We start from the raw sequence: 24,074 nt of genomic DNA, 5'->3' as shown, positions 1-24,074 counted from the left end.
ATGCTGCTCCACACAAACTCAGTTTCTGCATGTGTTGTTTGTTTATGCATTCCCAAATGCACGTTATTGGAAACCCTTTGTGTTTTGTGTATTTTTGTGTTTTGTGCTGTTATCATTTACATGCATGGAGCACGCTCAGCAGCTCGGTTAAAGGATTAGTTCACTTCAGAATTAAAATTTCCTGATAATTTACTCACCCCCATGTCATCCAAGATGTTTATGTCTTTCTATCTTCAGTCGAAAAGAAATTGTTTTTTGAGGAAAACATTCCAGGTTTTTTCACCATATAGTGGACTTCAACAGGTTCAACATAAAACATACCTAAAACATGAAAACAGAAAATATAAAAATAAAAACAGATTCAAAATATTAATTAAAAACTATAATAGTATCTCAATGAAACTAAAATAACAGTCACCTCGTTCATTTACATGCAAGCAGCTTAAAATGGCATGTTTAGAGAGCGACTCTGTTCACAGTAAATGCTGCTTCTCACAAACTTTATCTCTACTTTGCGCTGTGCATTTGGGAACAAAATGTGCACTAGGTTCACTTCATTTACTGTATATTTACATTTGTGTAATTTCCGACATTTTTGTTAATGTTTCCAATAAAAGCTTGAGAATTTAACGCTCAAACCCTTGAACTTTTTACATTTGAAAATGAAGAATTTAAAACATGCATATATCTGTTGTAACTAGTGTCAGTTGGTTCCTGTAAAGAATGAGCCCAAGTGTGAACCATGTGACCATTACCTGACATCAAAGAACTGTGAACGTGTGTTGATAAATGTTAAAAATTCACTAAAAACTCAGGGGGTAGCTTAATTTAAATATTTTATGTCTAAGGAGTTCGGCTGTCAAAAAAGTTTTGGATAAAAATAGATTGGACAAAATAATAAGTGACACGTCCTTGACTCTTCCCGTAGATGGAGGCAGTGGGGCGACAGAGGGAGCAGAAGAGGGGTGTTACCTGGCCTCGGGTAGTCGTGATCAGACCGTGCGGATATGGAGCACAGCCAGAGGCAAAGGTGACAAAGAGAGATTCATTACCCAAAGATTGCACAGACAAAACTGGTTTATAGTAGCTTTCAGGTGCAGTGTCATTTAGGTCACCGTGTGTCTCCTTTCAGGTGTAATGACCCTGAAACTTCCCTTCCTGAAAAGACGAGGAGTGGGAGTTGATCCAGCATTGAAGGAAAGACTTTGGCTGACAGTCCACTGGCCTAAAAGAAGACCTTCACAGATTGTGTCCAGCTGTTTCGGGTATGGTTGTGTAGATGTGTTCCAAACGGTTATTGGGCCTAATTCATGAACTTTCTTAAAAATGAGTGAGTAAATTCGGAGTAATTTGCGTGTAAAACGGACCTTCCCGAAAACTCTCCTCTGAATTCACAAACGCTTCGTAAACATCAGATTTGTTAGTTAAACTCGTGTATGTTAATGAATTCCAATCATTCGTAAATAGGCTGCGCGTGCACGCTTATTCATAATTAGCATAATCCCCGCCTATGAATTACAACCATGTAAATGATGTGTCCAGGAACGCTGTGGAATCAGATTTGGCTCCAGTATATTGCATAAATGCAAAAGAGAGTAATAGGCCATATGCCATGTGTCCATCAAAGTGTTTTTAGTCAGCTGAAAAAATGCCTGGTGCTCTTTTGTAAACGGCCAGCTGGTGGCGCTTGAAAGCACTTTGGAGGTGCAGTGTTTTCCAGCTGAGACGCTCTGGTTGCGGCAGTAACGTGTTACTAGTTTAACTTCTCCATTGTTGTTCAGTCGTTGTACAAGTAGGATGGTCAAAATTTAGTGTTATCAGTTTGCCTAAAAGAATACAAAACGTTCAAATGTTTTACGCACCATTTACATGTGGTAGGGAGCAGGTATAAATTTTTTTCGTACCAACTAACATTTTTAAAATACAAACATTTTCATGAATCTGAAATTTACGAACGATTTACACACACATTCGTTCTGCTCGTGTTTCATGAATGAGGCCCATTGTGTGTCGGAGGATGTTTTGTAGTAAACGAACATGAGTCGACTCACTGTAAATGTTGTCGTGCAGCGGTGAGATGGTAATGTGGGATCTCATGAAGTCAGGCAAGCAGAAGTGGAGTCTGTTGGGCAGTTCCCCAGATGGACAGAATCACAGCCGTATCGTCTTCAACATGAGCTCGTTTTGCTCAGGGGACAGAGAACTTCTGCTCAGCACCTCAATGGACAGAGAGGTGAGGCATTCTTCTGTTAATATGTGCTTGTAAACTGTTTTCAGCAAACTCCGCTAACACAACACAGAATAAATACCTTTATTACTCCTTACAAAAATACAGTTTACTAAAATTGTGGTATGATATTACCATGGAATTGAAATGTGATAATCTTTCAGTATCATATGAGTATCATCAGTATATTGTGATACAAAAAATTATTGTGATGATAAGTAACATTCTCCTCATGTGTGAGACGTAAATATATAATGCATAATTATGTCTATTTCTTAAAAAAAAAAAAAAAAAATCTTAAAGGCCCACTGAAGTGCCTTGAAATGCACAGCATTATTCAATGTGTTGACATGACATAACTTCTACGGAAACAGGAAGACAGGGTGGGACATATCGAACAGCTCCTCCCCCCTTTTTAAATTACCCAATAGTGTTTCGATTATATCACAGCTCAGCCTGAGCCGTTGTGCTTGGTAAAACCGCTTCTCATCCTAATCTCCTCCATATCACTATAAAATATAGCATTCTGTGCAGAATTCAAATGGGTCTGATACGTTTTCTGGTATGCGCCGACTTGTGCATATGATCCGCTCTGTGCTATCATGCAGACTATGTGCACGCTGCTGTGGTTTGCGTGACACTAACGTGAAACCAGACTTCATTCGCCCCAATGGAAAGCATATTTACACTGTCTGAATCGTTCCCTATCCCCTATATAGTGCACTATGTGCCTTTCACCACAAAAAAAATTGTAAATGTGTGAACAAGTGACCGATTTCAGCCGCAGCTTCAGCGTCTTTTTAATAATGTAGAGGGCGGGATGCTTTAGATTCTAGAGAGCATTTGATTGGACAGAAAATCTGATGAGACTGAAGTGCAGGGTGATGTCATCAAAATCATTGATCCATATTGGTGGAAGTGCGAGACTGTAAGTTTTGAATGCTTACATATTCTAAATGTGAATTTTGTCATTGTTTTGGAGCACACTACCTTATAGATAACAGTAAGGCTAACATATTCATACTAAAAGCCAAACAACTTCCATTTTGATTTCATGGGGACTTTAACAATAGCAAGGTGGAGTAAGTTGTAAGGGTGAATCTATAAGTACTAAATTACTGAATTGAATAAAAAATATTAAATTATATTTTGCATGAAGAACTTATTCGTTGTACAATTGAGATACATTTAGCATAAAATAAAGTAAAAAAAAAAAATTATATACAGACATGAAACTCTTAAGAGCAGCTGATTGGTTCCCCTAAAGGCGGTTGCATGACCAATTGGTCTAACGTACTATAAAATATTTATTTCCGACCCAAGCTGGCTCAACTCCATGGGAGTTTTCCTATCCCCTCCTTCCCCAGCACCACCTGCCTAGTTCGTCTAGGGGGTTGTCCCAGCTGTCCTTGCAGCAGCTTGTATCCTATTCCCTGTATTTATGTGCATGTTTCGGCAGTAGCCTTTACTCATGACAGCAGCAGCGTAGCAAATGTAGTCTGCCAAGACAGCTCATGTACATTACATTCTTATCAATAAAGTGCTGTTTAATTCTATTCTGAGATTTGTCACAATTGAAATATATATATATATATATATATATATATATATATAATATTTCTGTATGGATGTCTCTTTTCAGATTAAGTGTTGGGACCTGGCATCTCTGGAGTGCTGTTGGACTCTGCCCACTCTGGGTGGGTTTGTGTACTGTCTCAGCTTCTCTCCGGTGGGCACCGGCTGTCTGGCTCTAGGGGTCGGAGACAGCATGATCCGAGTGTGGAACACCCTGTCTATGCAGAACCAATATGACATCAAGACATTCTGGCAAGGGATCAAATCTAAAGTCACAGCTGTGAGTCAGATGTGTTTAATTCACAGTTATATTTCCCACACTGCCATTCAGTTAGTTTAAAATCAAGCCCACTTCTCTTACAGTTGGCATGGCATCCACTGAAAGAGGGCTCTCTGGCGTTTGGTACTGATGATGGTAAAGTGGGCGTATATGAAGTTTACTCTAACAAGTAAGAACAACATTAACTGTATAACTGTATTTATGCATATGAAATTTTGCAATTCCTTAGGTTCGTTTGGATGCAAGATTCAATATAAGATATTCATCATAGAAAAAAGAAAAAAAAGAGTTATGACCGAGGGCAGCATCAGGGCTCTGAACCGGTTCAAGGAACGAAAACGAAAACCGGAAACGAACGAAATTTTGACCAGAACGTAACCAGAAACGGAAACGAAATCAAATTTAATTGTTCTGAACAGAAACCCTAATTTGAAATGTCCATTAACCGGTTAATAACGTTATTTTTTCGTTCTATTTAATATTTTGATTTGGCAGTCAACCAATCACGAATCCAAATAGTACAACCTATGCAAATGTGACGCTGACGCATCCAAAGTGAGCGAAATGCCCGCGCTCAGGCTCAGCTGTCAAGTCATCATAGGTTAGGTAAGTCACAATGACAATGCCCTGGCATTAGTTTTTCCGATGATATATGTCACCAACCGTCAAGCATTAGGCCTACATTTAAGTGAAAATGAATGTCAAGTGATATGCAGCTTGTTGTGCTTTTTGAAACCAGCGAAAATTGCAGGATATGTAGAACTTAAGTTCACACAACGTCACATTACGCATATGCAGCGCTTCTGTGAACGGAGAAAACAGAATAAAACTATAGGCCTACATAACACACATACAATAAAAGGGAATATTTAGGCCTATAGGTTACGTGATATTTCACTATATAATTAGGTCTACAGATTAACAAAACGAAAGTGGTTCATTGTGGCGCACTCCAAAGATCTAGGAAAGGAAACAGACATTCTGCTTGTTTTTGTTATTTAAATGTCTTTTGTAAATGTATGAATTATGTCTTGCTTTTAACTGTATGACCATAAATTACGGAGTACAGATTACTGTCTTAGAAAGAAAAAAAATTCCAGTGGTCGCGCCGGCGCCTTACACGCGCGCACACAAATTCTTGCATTGCTTACTTAATATCGCAGCCTGTTAAATAATTACAATAAAATACAATCAACCAAACATATAAAACGTGACACTGCTCAGTTCAATTCTGTAATACAATCTAACGTTTACCACCCGTGACCACCGCCTGACTGTGCTATTATGTGAAGGATGATGTCGATGATGTGAAGTACAAAGCTTACATAATAAATAATAGTTTAGCATTCGTCTCGAAAATGGAAACAGTGCCGAATGAGAAAGGTAAGCTTCAGATTCACTTTAAATTAATTCGTTTAGCATCTTATTTAGTTTTATTTCTAATAAATAGGCTAAACCTGTTTCTCACCTTGAATATAGCAATGGAATGGCGTTAAAAAAGAAAAGAGATTTTTTTTTTTTTTTTTTTAAATTCGTTTTGGCTTGACGTAGGGTGAATATATCAGCCTATATTATATATAGGCTAGGCTATTTGTAAACATTTTATTTTATTTACCGATAAATTACATTATTTCTGAATGTAATAATAAAATGCAACGTATACGCGACATATCTTTTTTCCTCTCAGGAATAGCGTCGGTATTTTTAACCATGCAGCAAACATTTTAAAATATCTTTAAAAAAAAACAACAACTTTATAACCCGTTGAAAGTTTTTCCTTTCGTTTAATAGGTTTACATTTGGACAGAATCTTGTTATAAAAGATAATTGTAGGCCTATTGGCTAAGACGGCACTTTGTTTTTTAATAAATAAAATGCTGTACTTATTATTATTAAGTAGGCTACATGCAAACAAAAAAAAAAAAGTTAAAAAAATAACGTTATTAACCGTTATTTTTTTCCTAAACAAACCGGTTTCGGAACGTTAATAATACAGAAGGAACGCTGGAACAGAAACATTAAAATACCGATTCTGCTCGGAGTGAAACGATTGAATTTTTTTTTTCATTTTTAAGCCCTGGGCAGCATAATTCAATTAAAGTTTCAAATACATTTAATTAAATGGAAAATGACACATTTCACTTCATTATCTGTTTTCACACACAGACCTCCTCAAATCTCAAGCACTTACCACCGCAGAACCGTCTACTCCTTATCATGGGGCCCTCCTGTGCCGCCCATGTCTTTTGGTAAGTCAATTCATTAAACACACCACCATGACCCAGTAAACATTGAACTTGGAGTGGAGCCAAGAACAATCCATCAGCAATAAGTGATGCCCGGCTCCTCTTTAACGCTCTCTGTAATTGAGTGAGTGTGAAAAAAATGCTTACTTTCCTTCCGTAGAGTTTGTTGGGTAATCAAGGAATGAAAACTTAATTTCACCCCACTGCTGACAAATGACACATACTTCACCGTATCCATCTCCGATGCTCAAGGGGGTGGAGATAATTGCTTTTGTTTGTTCAGAGGGGTTTGTTGAAGTATGAGCAATAGTAATAGTGATGTTCCCACTAATAATAGTGTATGTGCGTGGCTCAGGGGGATCAGGAGACAAGCCGTCCTACAGCTTATACAGCTGTGCCGGAGAGGGTGTCATCTTCCAGCACGACCCCTGGAAACTCTCAGGAGAGGCCAGTAACATTGACAAACTCATCCGAGACACCAACAGCATCAAAGTAAGATGAGAAATCGCTTGTTCATATTTGTCTTTATTAAATTTGTTCATATTGATCTAAATAAAAAGTTATTCTGTTCTTCAGCACAAGATCCCCCCACACACAGACCTCAGCTGGAAGCCGGATGGCAGCATTTTGGCCATTGGAAATGAAGATGGGTAATAATGTTAACCAAAACTATTTCCTCTTTGATGTTATCTTAATTGGTAACACTTTACAATAAGGTTTAATTTGTTAACATTAGTAACAAAATTATATGAATTGTATTAATCTATTAATCATTATTAGTCTAAATTAGTGTTAGATTAATAATATACTATTTGTTTTTTATTATGTAATTTTTGTTTTATTCAGAATATGTTGATGTTAAGTTATAAAACATGAAATCTTACAAATATATTAGTATACAGTACCATTCAGAAACATTGGGTCAAAAAGTTTTGTAAAGAAATTCATACTTTTATTAAGCAGGAATGTGTTAAATTAGTCAGTAAATTAGTGACAGTAAATACATTTATACTGTTACAAAAGATTATTTCATATAAAATGTTGTTCTTTAGAACTTGCTATTCATCAAAGAATCCTGGAAAAATATCACTTTTCACCAAAATATTAAGTAGCACAACTGATATTCAAAATTGATTATGATTATCAGAAATGTTTCTTGAGCAGCAAATCAGCATGTTAGAATGATTTCTGAAGGATCATGTGACTGAAGACTGGAGTAATGATGCTGAAAATTCAGCTTTGCATCACAGGAATAAATTATATTTTAAAATATATTAAAGTTGAAAACAGTTATTTTAAATTGCGATAATATTTCACATTACTGTTTTTACTGTATTTTTGATCAAATAAATGCAGCCTTGGTTGAGCATAAGAGACTTCTTTCAGAAACATTAAAAAAAATCTTACTGACCCCAATCTTTTGAACGGTAGTGTGTCTAGAAATTATATTTACATTTAAGCTAGATTAATCAATGCTGTAAATGTATTGTACATTTTTAGTTCATGATACCTTACGCATTAACTATTGTTAACAAATTGAACCTTATTATAAATTGTTGTTTTGGTTCGTTTTTGAAAAAGGAGACAGTATGAAATGTAGGACGGGGCTTGAGTGTATTCATCTGACTCATGAGGCTGAGATATTACTTAAGATCATTTGTCTCAGCCCACATGGATTTGGTTACAACATCAGAAAATTTTAGAGGTGGAGAAACTTAAGATTAAGAATAAAAACATATGGATTGTGCACAATAAAACCAGACTCTATTTTGATTTCATGTTGTCTTTAAATATGAAATGTATCATATGAAATAATATTTTAGAGTATTGTGCATCAAATAAAGCTCATTATTAGAGGCTGTATTAAGTGTCTCACTCCATAAGGGCTTTTGTTGTAGGTCCATAGAGGTGTTGAAGGCTCCCATGCTGAAGCTCTTGTGCACAGTGCAGCAACATCATAAGATCATAAATTCACTGTGCTGGCACCATGAACACTCATCTCAGAATGAGCTGCAGTATCTTCTGGCGTCCGGCTCCAGTAATGCCACAGTCTATGTCCATGACCTCAGGAGCGCAATAGGTAAGAATTGGCTCTTGTATCTATCCTTGTTGGCTATTATATGCATACAAAACATTACATACTGTGCACAGTATACATAATATATACTACAGGCAGTGTTGGGGAAAGTTACTTTTAAAAGTAATGCATTACAATATTGTGTTACTTGCTAAAATAAATAAATAATTGCATTACAAAGTTACTTTTTATGGAAAGTAATGTGTTACGTTACTTTTGCGTTACTTTTTCTAACCTGGGTTGGGCTTTTTTTGGGAAATGTAAAGGCTCTTTCACACCAAAAATGAAATGAAAAAAGCCTCAGGCTGAAGGAAATTCATGCCTGTACAGCAGGGGGCATTCAACACTCTTAAAATAAAAATAATACAAAACAATGAAACACAAATGTGATGTTTATCTAAAGTAATTTTTGCTTATTAGTATGGTTGAGTTGGATCATCGAGGGTCAGCAGCAAAGACACCGTTTAATAAAGTGAGATTAAATAAATAAAGTATATTTGTGTAATTTAACATATATAATTAGTGCAGATTTGTGTGATATTCTGTAATTGCATTTCACTGTTTTTCAGGAATACTGAATCTGTTTTTGTGCAAGTTTGAAATACCTTTGCAGTGGTATACTGTTAGTAAACATCCGATTATGTAAATATGTGCTGTGCGCTTTCCTCTCAATAACAAAATAAACAACAAAAATGACAGCGGTGAGAAAATAGCAGTTAACAAAGCATCTGATCATAACGACGTGGATATGTTAGCTAAAGCTCTGCAATTCAGTCATGTCATGTTTATTTATATACCACTTTATACAATATATTGTTTTAAAGCAAGCAGCTCCAGTATCAGCAGCCAAGTTTTCATCCAGATTTTGCACTGTTTTATTATCGACAAAGTTAATATGCAAAAAATTGGCATTTGCAAAATTAGCTGTCTCCAGCCCGTTTCTATCCAATTGGCCTTTTACTGATAAAATAATGACGTCAACCCTAAAAAAAAAACATACTGTTGCATATGTTTTGTTGTATCACAAAAAAACTGCCCCGAGCCGTTTCCGTACATAATTTCACGCATATCATTTCAATAATATAATTTCATTTTCATAATATACTTTCTCATCCCAAATATTTGAAACATGTAGAGTAATGAGACAATTGAAATTCACCAGTTTACCGCTTACTATTTTCACAAATAGGCTACTTTAATATTATGTAATACTTTAATATTATTAAGTAATATTATTTAATATTACTTTATGTGCCCATGGGTTTGGACGCAGGGCAGAATCCATAAAAAAGGGTCCATAAAAAGATTGGTACAGTGAAATGTCAGTCTTTGCATTTAGCAGCAATTAGCAACAAAGGCTACCCTTTTACATTCAGTCAAGCCAACTGCGGTTTAACGTGGCCGACAACGCATCAGATAATTCTAAGCAAAAAAGTTATTTGTTCTGGTTTTAGAGTTCAATAACATCAAATTGTTTAGAAACATCAAATTGCTGCTTTTTTTTTTTTTTTTTTTTTTTTTTTTTCTCCCAAAGACCGATACAACAAATGTTTTGGATTCAATCCACTTTATTTTCATAATTAGTTTGAGTTAAAATTATTTTAATAAAATTTATTTATAAAATTAATAAATCGTATTTATAAAATTATTTTATTAACAATTGTCGTGTTTGTGAGTTTTATTTGTTGTGTAGCCTAGGGCAGGTTCTGACCATGAAATCAAACTCGTGATTTAATTACACATTAATTACACATTAATTACAGCTTTATTTATTCAGTTACAGAAGTAAAATGTTATTTGTGTATTTTACTTTTATTTTTGTCAGCATTGGAACTGCCTTCATTTGATGTGCTGCAGAGATTTTCAAGATGCTATGTGTTTCTCATCCATTTGAAACAAAACTTTATTATACATTATTAAATTAGGTACAAAATATTTTTTTATTAATTGTCATGTTTTTTTTTAAATTTTGTTATTTAGACTATTTAGATCAATACTATTCAGAAACAGATGCAGTTGTATTATTTTTCTGAATAACTTTTAGGCCTATTAGACTGTAGATTGAAAAGAATGCTTGGTAATAGGCCTATTATTTTAAAATGAGTGAAACAACTGCCTATTCTCAATTTATACACTGTAAAAACATATTGTTGATAAATGGCATTTCTATCTGCTGTATCGGTAACCATTTTAAAGTGCTAAACTACTTGTCGCAAAAAGTCTTTGGATGGAAACCTGGCTAGTGTTGCTTTCAATTAGAATTACAACTCTCCAGTGTGTTGATGTTTTACGCGCGTCTGACCTCGATGTACTGGACAGAAGAAAAGAACTTGAAAAGATTTCCACGTCAAAGAAGGCAGAGCCTTAGAATCACACATACCTATTACATAATGTCCACAGACCAATGGTCATTTGAAGGTGTTTCTGGAAAGTTCTCTTTGGCAAGCTGTTTCTAACCCCAGTAACAAAGTTAAAACTTTGTTTTGGCCTGATTTTGTGTGAAATGACATCATATTAGTTCGTTCTTCGATTTTGCTTAAAGTATATCAGGGGCTTGAATGTGCTTGTTTTTCTTATTAGGGTTTTTTGTTTTACAGAAACCCCATCAGAGAGTCCAGTGCTGGTGACTGAACCTTTCAGAACTCTTTCTGGTCACACCAACAAAATCACCGGCCTAGCCTGGAGTCCCCATCACGATGGGCGTCTGGTGACAGCGTGTTATGACGGAACCTCTCAGGCAAGTTAGACTTTTTCTTTTCTTTTTTTTGCTAAAAAAGTTTAATGTCACAATAATATTATGGAATTCAAGGTTATTTTATCTGAAAATGAAAATCTGGTTTAGATTAGAGGGGTCATGACATTAAATTTTTATTTTATTTTAATATGTTCCTTAAGTTTCAATTATAATGTTAATAAAGGTTTTGCACAAGAAAACAAATATACATGTGGAAAAAATCTGTTTCTACCCTTATTCTGAACCTCTGTCTGAAATGATCCGCAAATGAGCTTTTTAAACTTGATGCTTCAAAGCGAACGTTGTTAATGATGATGATGATGATGCATTTTATTTATATTGCGCTTTTCTCAAACTCAAAGCGCTACATGTATGAATAACAATACAATACAATAAAAAAAATAAAATAAAACGGCAATAACAATAGTACAATAGTAAAAAAAAATTTGTACACTCAAAGACAGTAAGTATCTTAAAAAAAGATGGGTCTTTAAAGACTTATAACTTATAAAGACTTAAAACAGTCCAGTGTTGGGGAATTTCTATTAGCCAAGGGAAGTTTTTTCCACAAACATGGAGCTGAAACAGAAAAAGCCCTTCCACCCATAGACTTCAATTTGAAGGCTGCTGAAGAGTAAAGGAGTCAGAAGAGTGGAGAGAGCGAGTTGGTGTGTACAGAGCTACTAAATTACAAAGGTATGCCGGAGCTGTCCCATGAATAGCCTTATATGTTAAAATCAAGATTTTTTTAAGTCAATACGTGCCTGTACTGGAAGCCAATGCAATTAATAAAGAACCAGGGAAATATGCTGACGAGCAGATGTGTAGGGCAGTACATGTGCTGCAGAGTTTTGAATATACTGCAATTTCTTGATATACTTATCAGGGAGACCAGAATAAAGTACATTACAATAATCTAGCCTCGGCTGAGAGATAGAGAAGGTCGTAGTATGGTAGTATTTCTGAGATGGAAACACGCAGATTTCGAGACCATTTTAATGTGGGCATCGAATGACAATTGCAAATGAAAAATAACACCAAGGTTGCACACTTGTGATAATGGAGACACAAGGTCAGAAACAGTAAACAAACTGAGATTTTTGCATTTATGCAAAGCTGTCGGCATCCCAACAAGGAGAAGTTCTGTTTTAGATTTGTTAAGTTTAAGATAATTGTCATGCATCCACACCGTTATTTCTTCCAGACATGCAGTAAGAGATGTAAGAGCAAGATTAGGATCAGGATATGTGCTGACATAGATCTGCGTATTATCAGCATAAAAATGAAACCCCAGACCATACTTTCTTATAATGTCACAGAGAGGAAACATATACATGCAAAACAAAATGGGTCCAAGTACTGACCCCTGCGGGACACCCTGTTGAACGAATGTTGGCTTGGATTTGTTTTTTCCATGACAAACAAATTGAAAACGATCAGAGAGATAGTATTTAAACCATTCAGACACAACACCAGAGATGCCTAACCAAACACGCAACCTATCCAGAAGGATGGTAAAAATCCTGAAAAGCAGCACTAATGTCTAGCAGGACTAGTTTGCAGAAGTAAGAACCTGACCTGGACTAGAGCAGTCTCTGTTCTTTCACTCTTCCATTTGTCCTATTGTCGACAGACTCAAGTGTATGGAGTATGTCAGAAACTGAACGCATCTGTATTGTAAACTGTATCCAGTGTAGACAGTGTCAGTGATTATAATGGGTTCACATCCTGTGTAGGCAAATGTCAGCCGTTAAGTGACTGAATGCTAGTGGGCGGGGCCTATGCTGCAATTAGGTATAACTATTCGTCGATGTCTTGCTCTGGAGGCAGTCATATTTGCCTGTGTGACGTCACAGAACCCGCAATATCAAAATGAACCATTTTTGGAGCTTGATTAAATAAATGCTTTGTTTATAATGAGGAGGACGTTTTAAGCTATGAAACTTGCAGAATGTTCTAAGAATGTACAAAGACTCTTATATGTAAAAAGATCAAGGCATTTTTGATTTCTCATGTCATGACCCTTTAAATAATCATGTGTTTTGGAAATCCATCATCCAGAAAAAATACAAACAAAATGTTATTGCTCTGTAATAACTCATTTTTCCAGGTGTGGGATGTGCTGAAAGAGCAGCCGGTGTGTAACTACAGGGGTCACTCAGGCCGACTGCTGTGCGTGCAGTGGTCCGCTGTTCACCCAGATCTGGTCTGGACCGGTGGAGATGACTTCACCCTCCAAGAATGGGCCGTATCTAAGCAGGAACACATCACACCTCCCAAGAGTATGTAAACCATTATAGTTAACTAGTGATGCACTGAAAAAAACAAACAAACAAAAATATTCAACGAAAATGAATTTTTGGTTTTGTCCGAAACCATTTTGGAGGGGCAAAATCATTGATCGAAAATTGATGTTTAATTAACACGATTTTTTTGTTTCAAATAGAGATCACAATTCTCCAAGGATTCTGAATAGACAACTAAACATGTAATTTGCTAGAGGTTCTGAAATGTTAATTTAATTAATTTGAATATATTTTTTTTGAATATGAATTAATTAATTAATGACTCACTCTTAGAGACTTCACTTGCTTCATTACTGAATCTCTTGAATGAATGATTCAAAGACAAATACATTTTATTAAGTCACTTGTCGCCACCTACTGGTGTAATGATGTAATTGATACAATCTTTATTTAAAGCATCAAGTTAAGCAGGGTGCAATGTGCAATTTTTAATAGTCCTTTACGATTGTTGCTTCTCAGGCTGTACAAACATGATCCTCATGTCACACGTGTCAAGACACGTTAAAAAGCAAAAAAACTTGTCCGGAGTTTTTCACACGTTTATATGTTTGGTGACTGAGCTGCATTACACGCGTGACTGAAATTGTGGCTAACAAAGAAATCCGTAGCTTTAATTTCGATCACACTGCGGGACTGTGCGCCAAATCTGACACTGCCAGAATTCCGTCAGAGGTAAATTTGGATCGCAACGGTCATTAATCGGCTGTCGGTGAACATGTCAAACTAGCAATCAAAGACTTCGCTGGGTGATTTTAGCCTAGATCAGATTTTAGCCTGGGATCAGAGGAATCTTTTAGGATTCTCAATTTGTCTCAGACGAGCAAATCTTGGCCAAAATCTCAGTGTGCATCCGCTTTTACTTTCAGAAGGTGAAAGTAGTCAGTATTTATATCAGAACTATAAAATTGGGAGCCACAGGTTTGAGTCTGGTCTGCGCCATTTCACACTCCATCTAATAGAGCCAAAAACTGTGTAAATATAATTAACTATACACATACATTGATGTTTACATCAACAGGTAAAAAACGTGTTGAGATAGAAAAAAAGAGAGGACCACAGAAAAAGTCCAAGAAGAAAAAGAAGGCACCAGGAAAAGGAGGGATGAAGCCAGAAGAAAGTGAATTGCCTTTAGGTGAAGAAATGAAAGGAGCAGCAGGCAGCGGAGCAGAAGAAGGCCAATCAGACAATGACGAGGAGGAAGAGAAGGAGAACGCAGACGGTCCATCCGTCACGGGTAACTTTTTTCTCGCTTTCATCTCTCGCTGTCTCTTCCGCTTCCTCTCGCTTTTGTGCTTCCAGCTTAGTCTTTGAAATGTCACTCCAGTTGTCTGGGTGTCGTGTGATGAATAACCTTTATCATTGGGGTCACAGGCTGGTCCAGAGAGAGCAGTGTGGACACACGTGGCACGGAGACGGTTCAGAATGGAGAAAAGTTCATCCATGCAGTTAAAAGGGAGGTCAAAGAGGAAAAGAAAAGAGAGAAATCAGGTTGGTCTCTGCCTTGTATGTGTGTGGTCAATATATTCTTCTGTCCCACTTTAACTACTATGTACTTAAGTTAAAAAAAAACGTTAGGTACAGTGTGGTTATTGTGTTCATGTTGAATTGCAAAATATTTTTGCTGCTATTGAGGTGGGATGCAGATTCTTTTTGAACATGTATCATGCAAAAAAAACTGATTATAGAACTATATAGTTATATAGTTGAGACTCTGAATTGATTACATAATGCATCAAAATTAATCCACTTGTGACCATTCAGAATACAGCTCAACAGTTCCCACCCTCTTTTTCAGCAGCGGTGGTTCTGGAAGTATTTTTTTCCATTCATTTTTTCCATAAGGATTTAAAAAAAAGTTTTTGTTAAAGAATTATAAGCCAAAGCCAATCAGATATGAGGTGAATTATAATTTTTTTTTGCAGTCAAGACTGTGTACTTTACAGTTTTAGTGAGGGAAAGAACTACAATCCCATGAAGCATTGTGAACAGCATAATCAAATTAAAAATGATGGAGAAATATAAAACTTCTCATGTACAAATGTATATATATATAGGTATTTTAAAAGAGCTATTTTGGCATGTGTTGCTTTTTTTTTACTCACTGATTGGTGTAATTTTCTGTACAGTATCATGGGTAATGTAGTTTTTCACAAGGAATTCCACTGTTAAGCGATTATTTTAAAAATAAGCTGAAATAATGCGGGATGGCTGATGGCTTCAGCAGAAGCAAATACAATGGATTAACAACCTCGTAGCTCACAGTAGGTCCGTCTTTAAAAGTTTTCAAGTTGTCGTTCAAAATCAATTTCCCTATAGAGAAAATGAATGGAGTTTTTACTTCTGGAATCCAACATTGCACTCTATAATTACGGCTGGTTGCTGCCTTGCTTAGCAACTGTAATAGCATTATTATTATTAATAATTAGTTTATTCATTTTATATGACTTAACATTATTTATTTATTTAATAAAGTAATTCATCAATTAATACATTTAAATAAACATTTTGGGTCTTTAAAAACCTATGGTTTTTGTCATCATTGACATCAAACCTGGTGTGAGAAAATGAAAACATTGTAAAGGCTCTTATCATATATCATTTATTGTTCATTTTAGATCTGTCTTTAAAAAAGAGAAAGCCTCGGTCCATTCTCCCGCTCAGTACTTCTATGGATCACCGACCCAAAGAGGAACTTCAACAGGACTGTCTTACACTTGCTGCTGTGAGACACTCACATGGTAAGTCAGGAGCCCAACATCAGGCACAAAAACATGTAGAAACATTAAAGGCCCGTTTTCACCAAGAACAATAACTATATTCGCGTCCACACCAACTCAAAATATTGTTCCGTTTATTCTAAGCTTGCACTACAGTTATGTGTTTTGCCGCTTTTAAATGCTCAAAAAAATCGTTCCAAAATTGATTCCAACTATAATGTTTGTCTTTGCCATTATTGTTAAAGTTGTGGTGTGGACTCTGCTTTTGTGTTATATTTAAAATTATAAAACTGTTAGTTCCTGTCCTTGATTCTGATTGGTCAATACCTGTGTCTTATTCATGATAAAACATGGCTATGACCGCTTCACCCAACGGTTCTGTGTTGTCACTACACAACACCCTTAGCTACCACTCTTAACAATGTAAACTGTTTGTTCTCAGTTGATATTGTTCATTGAAGCTTACTGTATTATGTAGAACTAGAAGAGTATTGTGAGAAAGAGATCGATTGAGCGAGTTTATAACCTGCATTCAGATTTAGCTTTTTCCTTCAGGTCAGTCCTGTTCATAATAAAACATCTGTTTAAATGTCCAATGTATTATCTTGCCCTTTTAACAGTTAAGGGGTTTTCCCGTGACTGACAGCGCTAGTCAAAGCATTTGTCAGTTGCGTCTTATTCCGTGTTCACAACAATTCAGTCTGTTCAATGTAAAAGTCTTCGCTACTGACTGACACACTCATAAAGACAGTCTTTGCCGCCATCTAATGGCGTAATAATGTAACTTTTGTTGCTGTTCATGGTCAGGGACTATTTTTTTCCGGCGGAAGGAAGGCTTTTAGTGAAAGTTTATGGTAACACTTTAGTACAGGGAACATGTATTCACTATTAACTACGACTTTTCCCTCAATAAACTCCTAATTTACTGCTTATTAATAGTTAGTAAGTTAGTTGTAAGTTTAGGTATTGGGTAGGATTAAGAATGTAGAATAAGGTCATGCAGAATAAGGCATTAATATGTGCTTAATTACTAATAAACAGCCAATATTCTAGTAATATGCATGCTAATAAGCAACTGGTTAAAACACCCTAAAATAAAGTGTTACCAAGTTTACTTCATGAAAGTTGCATTGATACATATTTTTGGCTATAATATTTGTATTGTGTGGTAACCATTTTATGTAAGCAATAAGGTACTCGAGGCTAGTGCTGTATAGTGCTCCGCTTCGCGTCGTGCCTAACGGTGCCCTTCAGCCGTGACTTATTCACGGTATAGCACAGCCTCAAGTACCTTATTGCTTACCTATATAATTATCGTTATCATTATAGTTATCGTCCCTGGTGTGAACGGGCCTTAAGAAACAAGCTTTGCATATAGGCGGCTGCTAAATCGTTAAATATAAATAAATCTCTGAGATGTTTACTGTGGTATAATACTGCAGTTGTCCTGCTGAAACACTTTCTGTCCTAGTTCTTCTGTGACAATACAGATGAAATGCAAAAGGATTGAATGCTATTTGTGAACTTTCAGAAACATCATGTAAAACATTGTTTTGGCCATTTACCAAAGTAATACCATAGGATTCTGTGATTTACCTTGGACTGTCATGTAGACTGCTGTTCAAAAATTTGGAGTCTGTGTGAAAAAAAAAAAAAAAAAAAAAAAAAATGTAAAAAAATCTTACTGATCCCAAACATTTGAATAGTAGTCTAAATGGTTTATGAATATGGAAATCATTCATTTCCATATATCAAATTACATTTATGGTATCAGATGGTATTATCTTGGTACCACTGCAGTACTTTTTAAAAGGAGTATAAGCTTGCCTTCACATGTAGTTATCAGCGAGAATTTTCAGTTTTAAACTGCTGCAATGACAAAATGAGAGGAAATATGTGGTTATAATTTGCATAGCACATTTCCTTTCCCTTCTGCTCCTCAGGGCAAAGCAGAGCTTGTGTTCCAGGATCTGGAGATCATATTCAGCTCGGCCTGTTCACAGACAGGGATGCCCTCTACAGGATGTTTCAGGAGGAAGGTCAATATCTGCTTTTATGCTGAAGATTTTATGTGAATCAGGGCGTCACTGATTTGGAAGCAGTTTTAAGATAATTGTGGTGTTTTGAACAGAGGAGAGCCATTTGGAGGCTGGTCATTATGACTCAATGGTGTATCTGAGGCTGTGGAAAGGAGACTTGATTGGAGCAATAAATCTCGCTGTGGAGAAAGGAGAACTGACTGACCATCTCCTCAGTTTAGCTCCAATGGGTGAGATGTTTTGCAGTATTATGGAAATCATACAGACAATGTTGTGGGGTAAAAAAAAATATCAAAAGAAAAAAAATGTCAAGGTGGTGTAACTGTCCAGAGATTGTAAAAAGAAAAAGTTCTGAAAGACTTGGAACAATTTCTTGGAAAAAATATTTAACACAATCTTTTATAATTTATTTTTAAAAATGCAGTGGAGCAGTTTTAACGGGTTAGTTCACCCAAAAATAAAAAAAAATTATGTCATTTATTACTCGCCCTCATGTCGTTCCACACCCGTAAGACCTTCGTTCATCTTCGGAACACAAATTAAGATATTTTTGATGGCTCAATGAGGCCTACATTGCCAGCAAGATCATTTCCTTTTTCAATGCCCAGAAAGCTACTAAAAACATATTTAAAACAGTTTGTGACTACAGTGGTTCAACCTTAATGTTATGAAGCGACAAGAATACTTTTTGTGCGCCAAAAAAACCCCCCCACAATAACGACTTTATTCAACAATATCTAGTGATGGGCGATTTCAAAACACCGCTTCATGAAGCTTCGAAGCTTTACGAATCTTTTGTTTTGAATCACTGGTTCGGAGCGCGTATCACATGCCAAAGTCACGTGAACCATTGAAATTTCGAAAGCCTTGTTTACTGAAATCACGTGATTTTTGCCTCTGAACCACTGATTCGAAAAAAAGATTCGTAAAGCTTCAAAGCTTCATGAAGCAGTGTTTTGAAATTGCCCATCACTAGATATTGTTGAAAAAAATTGTTATTTTGGGGTTTTTTTGGCGCACAAAAAGTATTCTCGTCGCTTTATAATATTAAGGTTGAATCACTGTACTCACATGAACTGTTTTAAATATGTTTTTAGCACCCTTTGAGTCTTACGGGTTTGGAACGACATGAGGTTGAGTAATTAATTACATAATTTTCATTTTTGGGTGAACTAACCCTTTAAAAATATTGGCCAGTCAGTGTGGTGTAACCAGCATTCAGGAAACACTGTTGTTTTGCATGTGACATGACAATCATAGTCAGAAGAACTATGTTTCAGGCATGGCAAGGTTTGTGTGGGTTTTCAAATGTCCAGTAGAATAACCCCATGAAGATTTCTCCTTTTCTCCTGGACATTTTTTTTTTTGTCATTGACCCTCTCTCAGCGGGCTACCAGGTGTGGGCCAGGACTGTAGAGGCGTATGTGAAGCAGCTCTGCCACCACGAGCAGTTCCTCAAAGCAGCGTCACATCTCCTCTCCATCCATAAACTCTATGAGGCCATCAACCTTCTGAAGAGCCACCAGCTCTACCGGTTGGAAACATCACAATAAGCAATTGTTTGTCATGTTAATGGTGTTAGTAGAAGGTTAACGTTTGTTTTTGCAATAAATCTTCAGTGAGGCCATCGCTTTAGCAAGAGCCAGACTCCAGCCAGAGGACCCTGTGCTGAAAGATCTCTACATGAGCTGGGCTTCAGTGCTGGAGAAGGATGGCCATCATGCTACGACAGCAAAATGGTGAGTGAAAACACATTAGCGTGTGTATATATATATATATATATATATAAACGGTACACAAACTTGACAGTTCGGTACGTACCTCGGTTTTGAAAATATATTTTTCTTAAAAAATATATAAATATTATTATTATTATTATTATTCTTTAAAATATATAAAAATTATAAGGGAAAATATATTTTCCCTTATAAAACCGTAAATGAAAATTTCATTTATTGTTTGGTTATAGTTACTGTTCTGTACAGCAGTGGAGAGAAAACTAAACATAACGTTTTTTTATTATTAAACTGTTTTTACCAAATGTGTCTCTGTTTAAATAAATTCAATTATAATTAAAATTTTCTTAAGAAAAAAAAAAAAATCTTAGCTAATGTTGTAAACTATATAGGGAGACCTTACTTACACATTGTTATAAAATTAAAGGTTAACAACAGAGCCCAAATTATTAAATTAAATTGCTATTTATTTTTATACATAATAATCAACACTTTTATTTATTTATATATAAGTCTAAATCTAACTGTAAAGTTAATTTTCTACTCCAATTCATTTTTGAAATATAATCATTTACACAGTGGCTGTCATAACTTGTTTCCATGACAAATTTATTTAAACATACATTTAATCAAATCAAGAGATAATATAATAAGCTTCAATGATCAATAAATTACTAACATGTTAGTTAAATATAATGAACAAAGGGGGTGAGTCCATGTTATTGCAATACAGTACGTAACACAAATAGCATGTCATAAAAACAAGATGACAGCATGGCCCGGTTTCACAGACAGGGCTTAGCCTAAGCCAGGATTAGGCCTTAGTTCAATTCGGGCATTTAAGTAACTTTTATAAACGTACACTAGAAAAAAACATTACTTGTGTGCATCTTGAGACAAAACAATGGCACTGATATATTTTAAGATATGTCAGCGCAAGTTGCTTTCAGTTAAAACAGCTCAAACATGCATTTTAGTCTAGGACTAGCTTAAGCCTTGTCTGGGAAACCGGGGGCATAAGTTATAAGCATAATTAAACTAAACTATACCTGTTCTATCTTAATGCAGCATATATTCTCTAGCTCTGTAGGCATCTTACAACAGTTCCCACACAAGTGATTTATAGATTATCATGACAGAATATGCCAATTAATGACTTTAAGATAGTTAACTCCACATCAGCTACATAAATTCATCAACTAACCATTCAGAAACGTCCTGTTGTATTCTACATGTTGTCACTTCTTCTTGAGTCTCTCCATCATTGTCCGACTCCGGTTTGAACATAAAAGGATGAACAGTTTCTGACATTTTCAGTGAGTCTGCGTGAGGTAATTAGCCTTATTCATAAGAATCGGAAATCACGTGATGCAGGGTAAAGTTAGTTCCGCTATGTGTCTGCGGCTATTAGATTAATATGCTCTTTTCTCAAATATTGCTTCTTACCTTTTATGTTTTGTCTGTTTTCCAAGTTGCTGTTGTATAATCTACAAAGAAATTATTTTCTACTTGTTTGTAGCTTATACGGCCACTCAGACCGTTGCTCGAATTTACTGGCGGGTGGTTTTATTTCACCAGCTGTCATACAGTATATGCTACGCAGCTACTCATTCAGCAATTCCCCTGCTGGTATCACCATTCGACGAACATTATTTATATTCATAAACTAAACTTCCAATATATGCTTCAATGCGGGATATAAAGTCGTGAGAGATACATAATATTGTCGTGAGTTTAATACGTTTTAAAAATATATAGCATGTATTAATCTCATGCCATTACATCCCACATTCAAGCATATGTTATAACTAATCCTGACCGATTAAAATGATTAAACTAAGACATAACGCAGATACACAACTATCAGTCTTTGCATTAATGTTGCAACAGCAACAATACTACTATGGGTTTGTAATACTGTGCATATTAAAGACTTTAAGATGACGATGACAGGAATGAGATGAAATATCACTGAGAGATGACAGAAGTGTTATATATATATATATCTATCTATCCAGAAATATCCAGGGTGCGAGTGGTCCTGCTTCTCATTATGAATCAGAGGATCAGGTCTGCGTGATAAGGGAGCTGCCAGTTGATCATTTCCCCTGCATGTCGCATACTAATAGTATTGAATATTACTAATGTCACAGCCTACTATTTAGGATGGATAATATGCATATTGAGACACAGGCACTCTTACAGCACATGGAGTGTGATAATGCACAGCCGTGCCAAACAGACACGGAGCATATAACCAATTTAACCGCCATCACTTTGAATTAGTTCTTAAATTTAGCTCTTAATGAGAGCTCTGTAGTCTCACCAATAAATCACCAAGATTGTTCAAACATTTTCATAATATTCAATTCATAAAAAGACTTTGACTTCGATTCACAAACTGGCTCTTAGGCTCGGCTATCTATCACTGTTACCGGAAAAACTTTAACTTTTATCCGGCATGGGTCAGTCCGAAAGCCAAAAACCTGGAAGTGTGAAAAAGGCTAACTCCGCCCTTTTCTTGGGAGCAGCAGCTCATTTGCATTTAAAGGGACACACACAAAAATGGAGCGTTTTTGCTCACCCTCAAAAAGTCACAATTTTAACATGCTATAAAAAATGATCTGTGGGGTATTTTGAGCTAAAACTTCACATATACTTTATCATAATACTGTATGTGTAACATTGTGATATGATTTTAATTGCTGTATACAGTCAGTGGGGTAATATAATTAAAACTGACTAAAGAATGAAAAGACTGACCAAAGTATTTTCTTTTTTCACCTGTCAGTTACCTCGCCGCAGACTCGAGCTTTGATGCAGCTAAAATTGTTGCCAAGAAAGGGGATGTGATGTCACTGAAGACAGCGGCTAATCTGGCATGGATATCAGGAGAAAGTGAGCTCGCACATTCTCTCTCTCTGAGGTGTGCCAAAGACTTGATGCTTTCCCAGGACTGGGCTGCAGCACAGGAAGTCCTGAGGACACAAGACTCGCTTTTGGTTTGTTTCCAGCTGTTGGTTTTCTGTTGGTTATTAGATATACACATATGATATAAATGAAATAAATGATATAATGATGATATAAATGAAATTTTCATTACGGTTTTATAAGGGAAGAAAAATATATTTTCAAGTGTTGTCTTTTAGTGAATTTTTTAGATCACCATTAATCTTTGTTTTGTTTGAGGTAACAGCAATATAAAAGACAATAAAATATCTAATACATAATAAATATATGATTTATTATTATTATTATTATGAATATTGTGTTGTCTAACCAACACTTAGCCATTTGAAACGTTATGAAATATACTTTATTCTAAGGTAAATGTTACCTTTTGCTCCCTATAGCATGTTCATGGTAACTATAGCAACAGTATCAATGTTCAGTGTATGTAAAGCATCTTTCTCTTCTCTTCTTCACAGGGTCACAGACTGATGTTCTGTGTTAATGAGATCCTCACTCATAGACTGGCAGATACAGATGTGGTCACCTGGACTGTGGCTTCTTCGCACACCTGGTCTAAGTCCTGTGAGGAGAACTTCCTCTCCACGGTGCACAGAGTGTGGCAGAGCGAGTTTGGGGTGGCGGCTGCTGACCTGGTCAAAGTGAAAATGCTTCATCAACAGCTGAGAGCCATTGAGAATCCTCCTGCCACCATTAGTGTTCCCATGAAGCAAGTATGTGTGAAAATAAGATGCCAACGGATCTACTTGGCAGATTGCAATACAGTACAATACAATGCAATATAATATAATATTTATATAATGAAATACATAGACAAAATGGGTAATAATATTAAACTGAGCAACATCAGTATATGTAAGTAATAAGGTACTTGAGGCTAGTGCTGTATCGTGAATAAGTCATGGCTGAAGGGCGTTGTTAGGCACGACGCGAAGCGGCCCTTCAGCCGTGACTTATTCACGATACAACACTAGCCTCGAGTACCTTATTGCTTTTATAAAACGGTTACCACACAATACAAATATTAAAGCCAAAAATATGTATCAATGCAACTTTCATGAAGTAAACTTTCACTAAAAGCATACCTTCCGCCTGAAAAAAATAGTCCCTGACCATGAACAGCAACAGAAGTTACATTATTACGCCATTAGATGGCAGCAAAGACTG

At 36.0% G+C, this 24,074-nt stretch overlaps 1 protein-coding gene across 3 annotated transcripts in view; it reads left to right on the top strand.

Annotated features, from left to right (window-relative positions):
* The window catches only part of gemin5 (gem (nuclear organelle) associated protein 5), a 33,072-nt gene that overhangs the window by 5,291 nt on the left and 3,707 nt on the right, over positions 1-24,074 (top strand). For 2 of the 3 annotated variants that reach the window (XM_051878087.1, XM_051878086.1), the window contains exons 5-24: positions 929-1,030; positions 1,133-1,265; positions 2,071-2,233; positions 3,870-4,082; positions 4,166-4,251; positions 6,249-6,331; positions 6,666-6,820; positions 6,905-6,978; positions 8,227-8,408; positions 11,003-11,142; positions 13,250-13,421; positions 14,464-14,679; positions 14,817-14,933; positions 16,061-16,183; positions 18,106-18,201; positions 18,294-18,431; positions 19,588-19,735; positions 19,821-19,940; positions 22,729-22,939; positions 23,366-23,620. In XM_051878087.1, coding sequence (XP_051734047.1) covers positions 929-1,030; positions 1,133-1,265; positions 2,071-2,233; positions 3,870-4,082; positions 4,166-4,251; positions 6,249-6,331; positions 6,666-6,820; positions 6,905-6,978; positions 8,227-8,408; positions 11,003-11,142; positions 13,250-13,421; positions 14,464-14,679; positions 14,817-14,933; positions 16,061-16,183; positions 18,106-18,201; positions 18,294-18,431; positions 19,588-19,735; positions 19,821-19,940; positions 22,729-22,939; positions 23,366-23,620 — 2,927 coding nt within the window. The remainder of the gene's footprint in view (positions 1-928; positions 1,031-1,132; positions 1,266-2,070; positions 2,234-3,869; positions 4,083-4,165; positions 4,252-6,248; positions 6,332-6,665; positions 6,821-6,904; positions 6,979-8,226; positions 8,409-11,002; positions 11,143-13,249; positions 13,422-14,463; positions 14,680-14,816; positions 14,934-16,060; positions 16,184-18,105; positions 18,202-18,293; positions 18,432-19,587; positions 19,736-19,820; positions 19,941-22,728; positions 22,940-23,365; positions 23,621-24,074) is intronic. The other variant, XM_051878088.1, reaches the window with a different exon arrangement.

The sequence above is a fragment of the Ctenopharyngodon idella genome, chromosome 21, assembly GCF_019924925.1.
Source record: "Ctenopharyngodon idella isolate HZGC_01 chromosome 21, HZGC01, whole genome shotgun sequence".
Lineage (NCBI taxonomy): Eukaryota > Metazoa > Chordata > Actinopteri > Cypriniformes > Xenocyprididae > Ctenopharyngodon > Ctenopharyngodon idella.
Note: the sequence above shows the minus strand (reverse complement) of the source record. Positions and strands in the feature narration are given on the sequence as shown.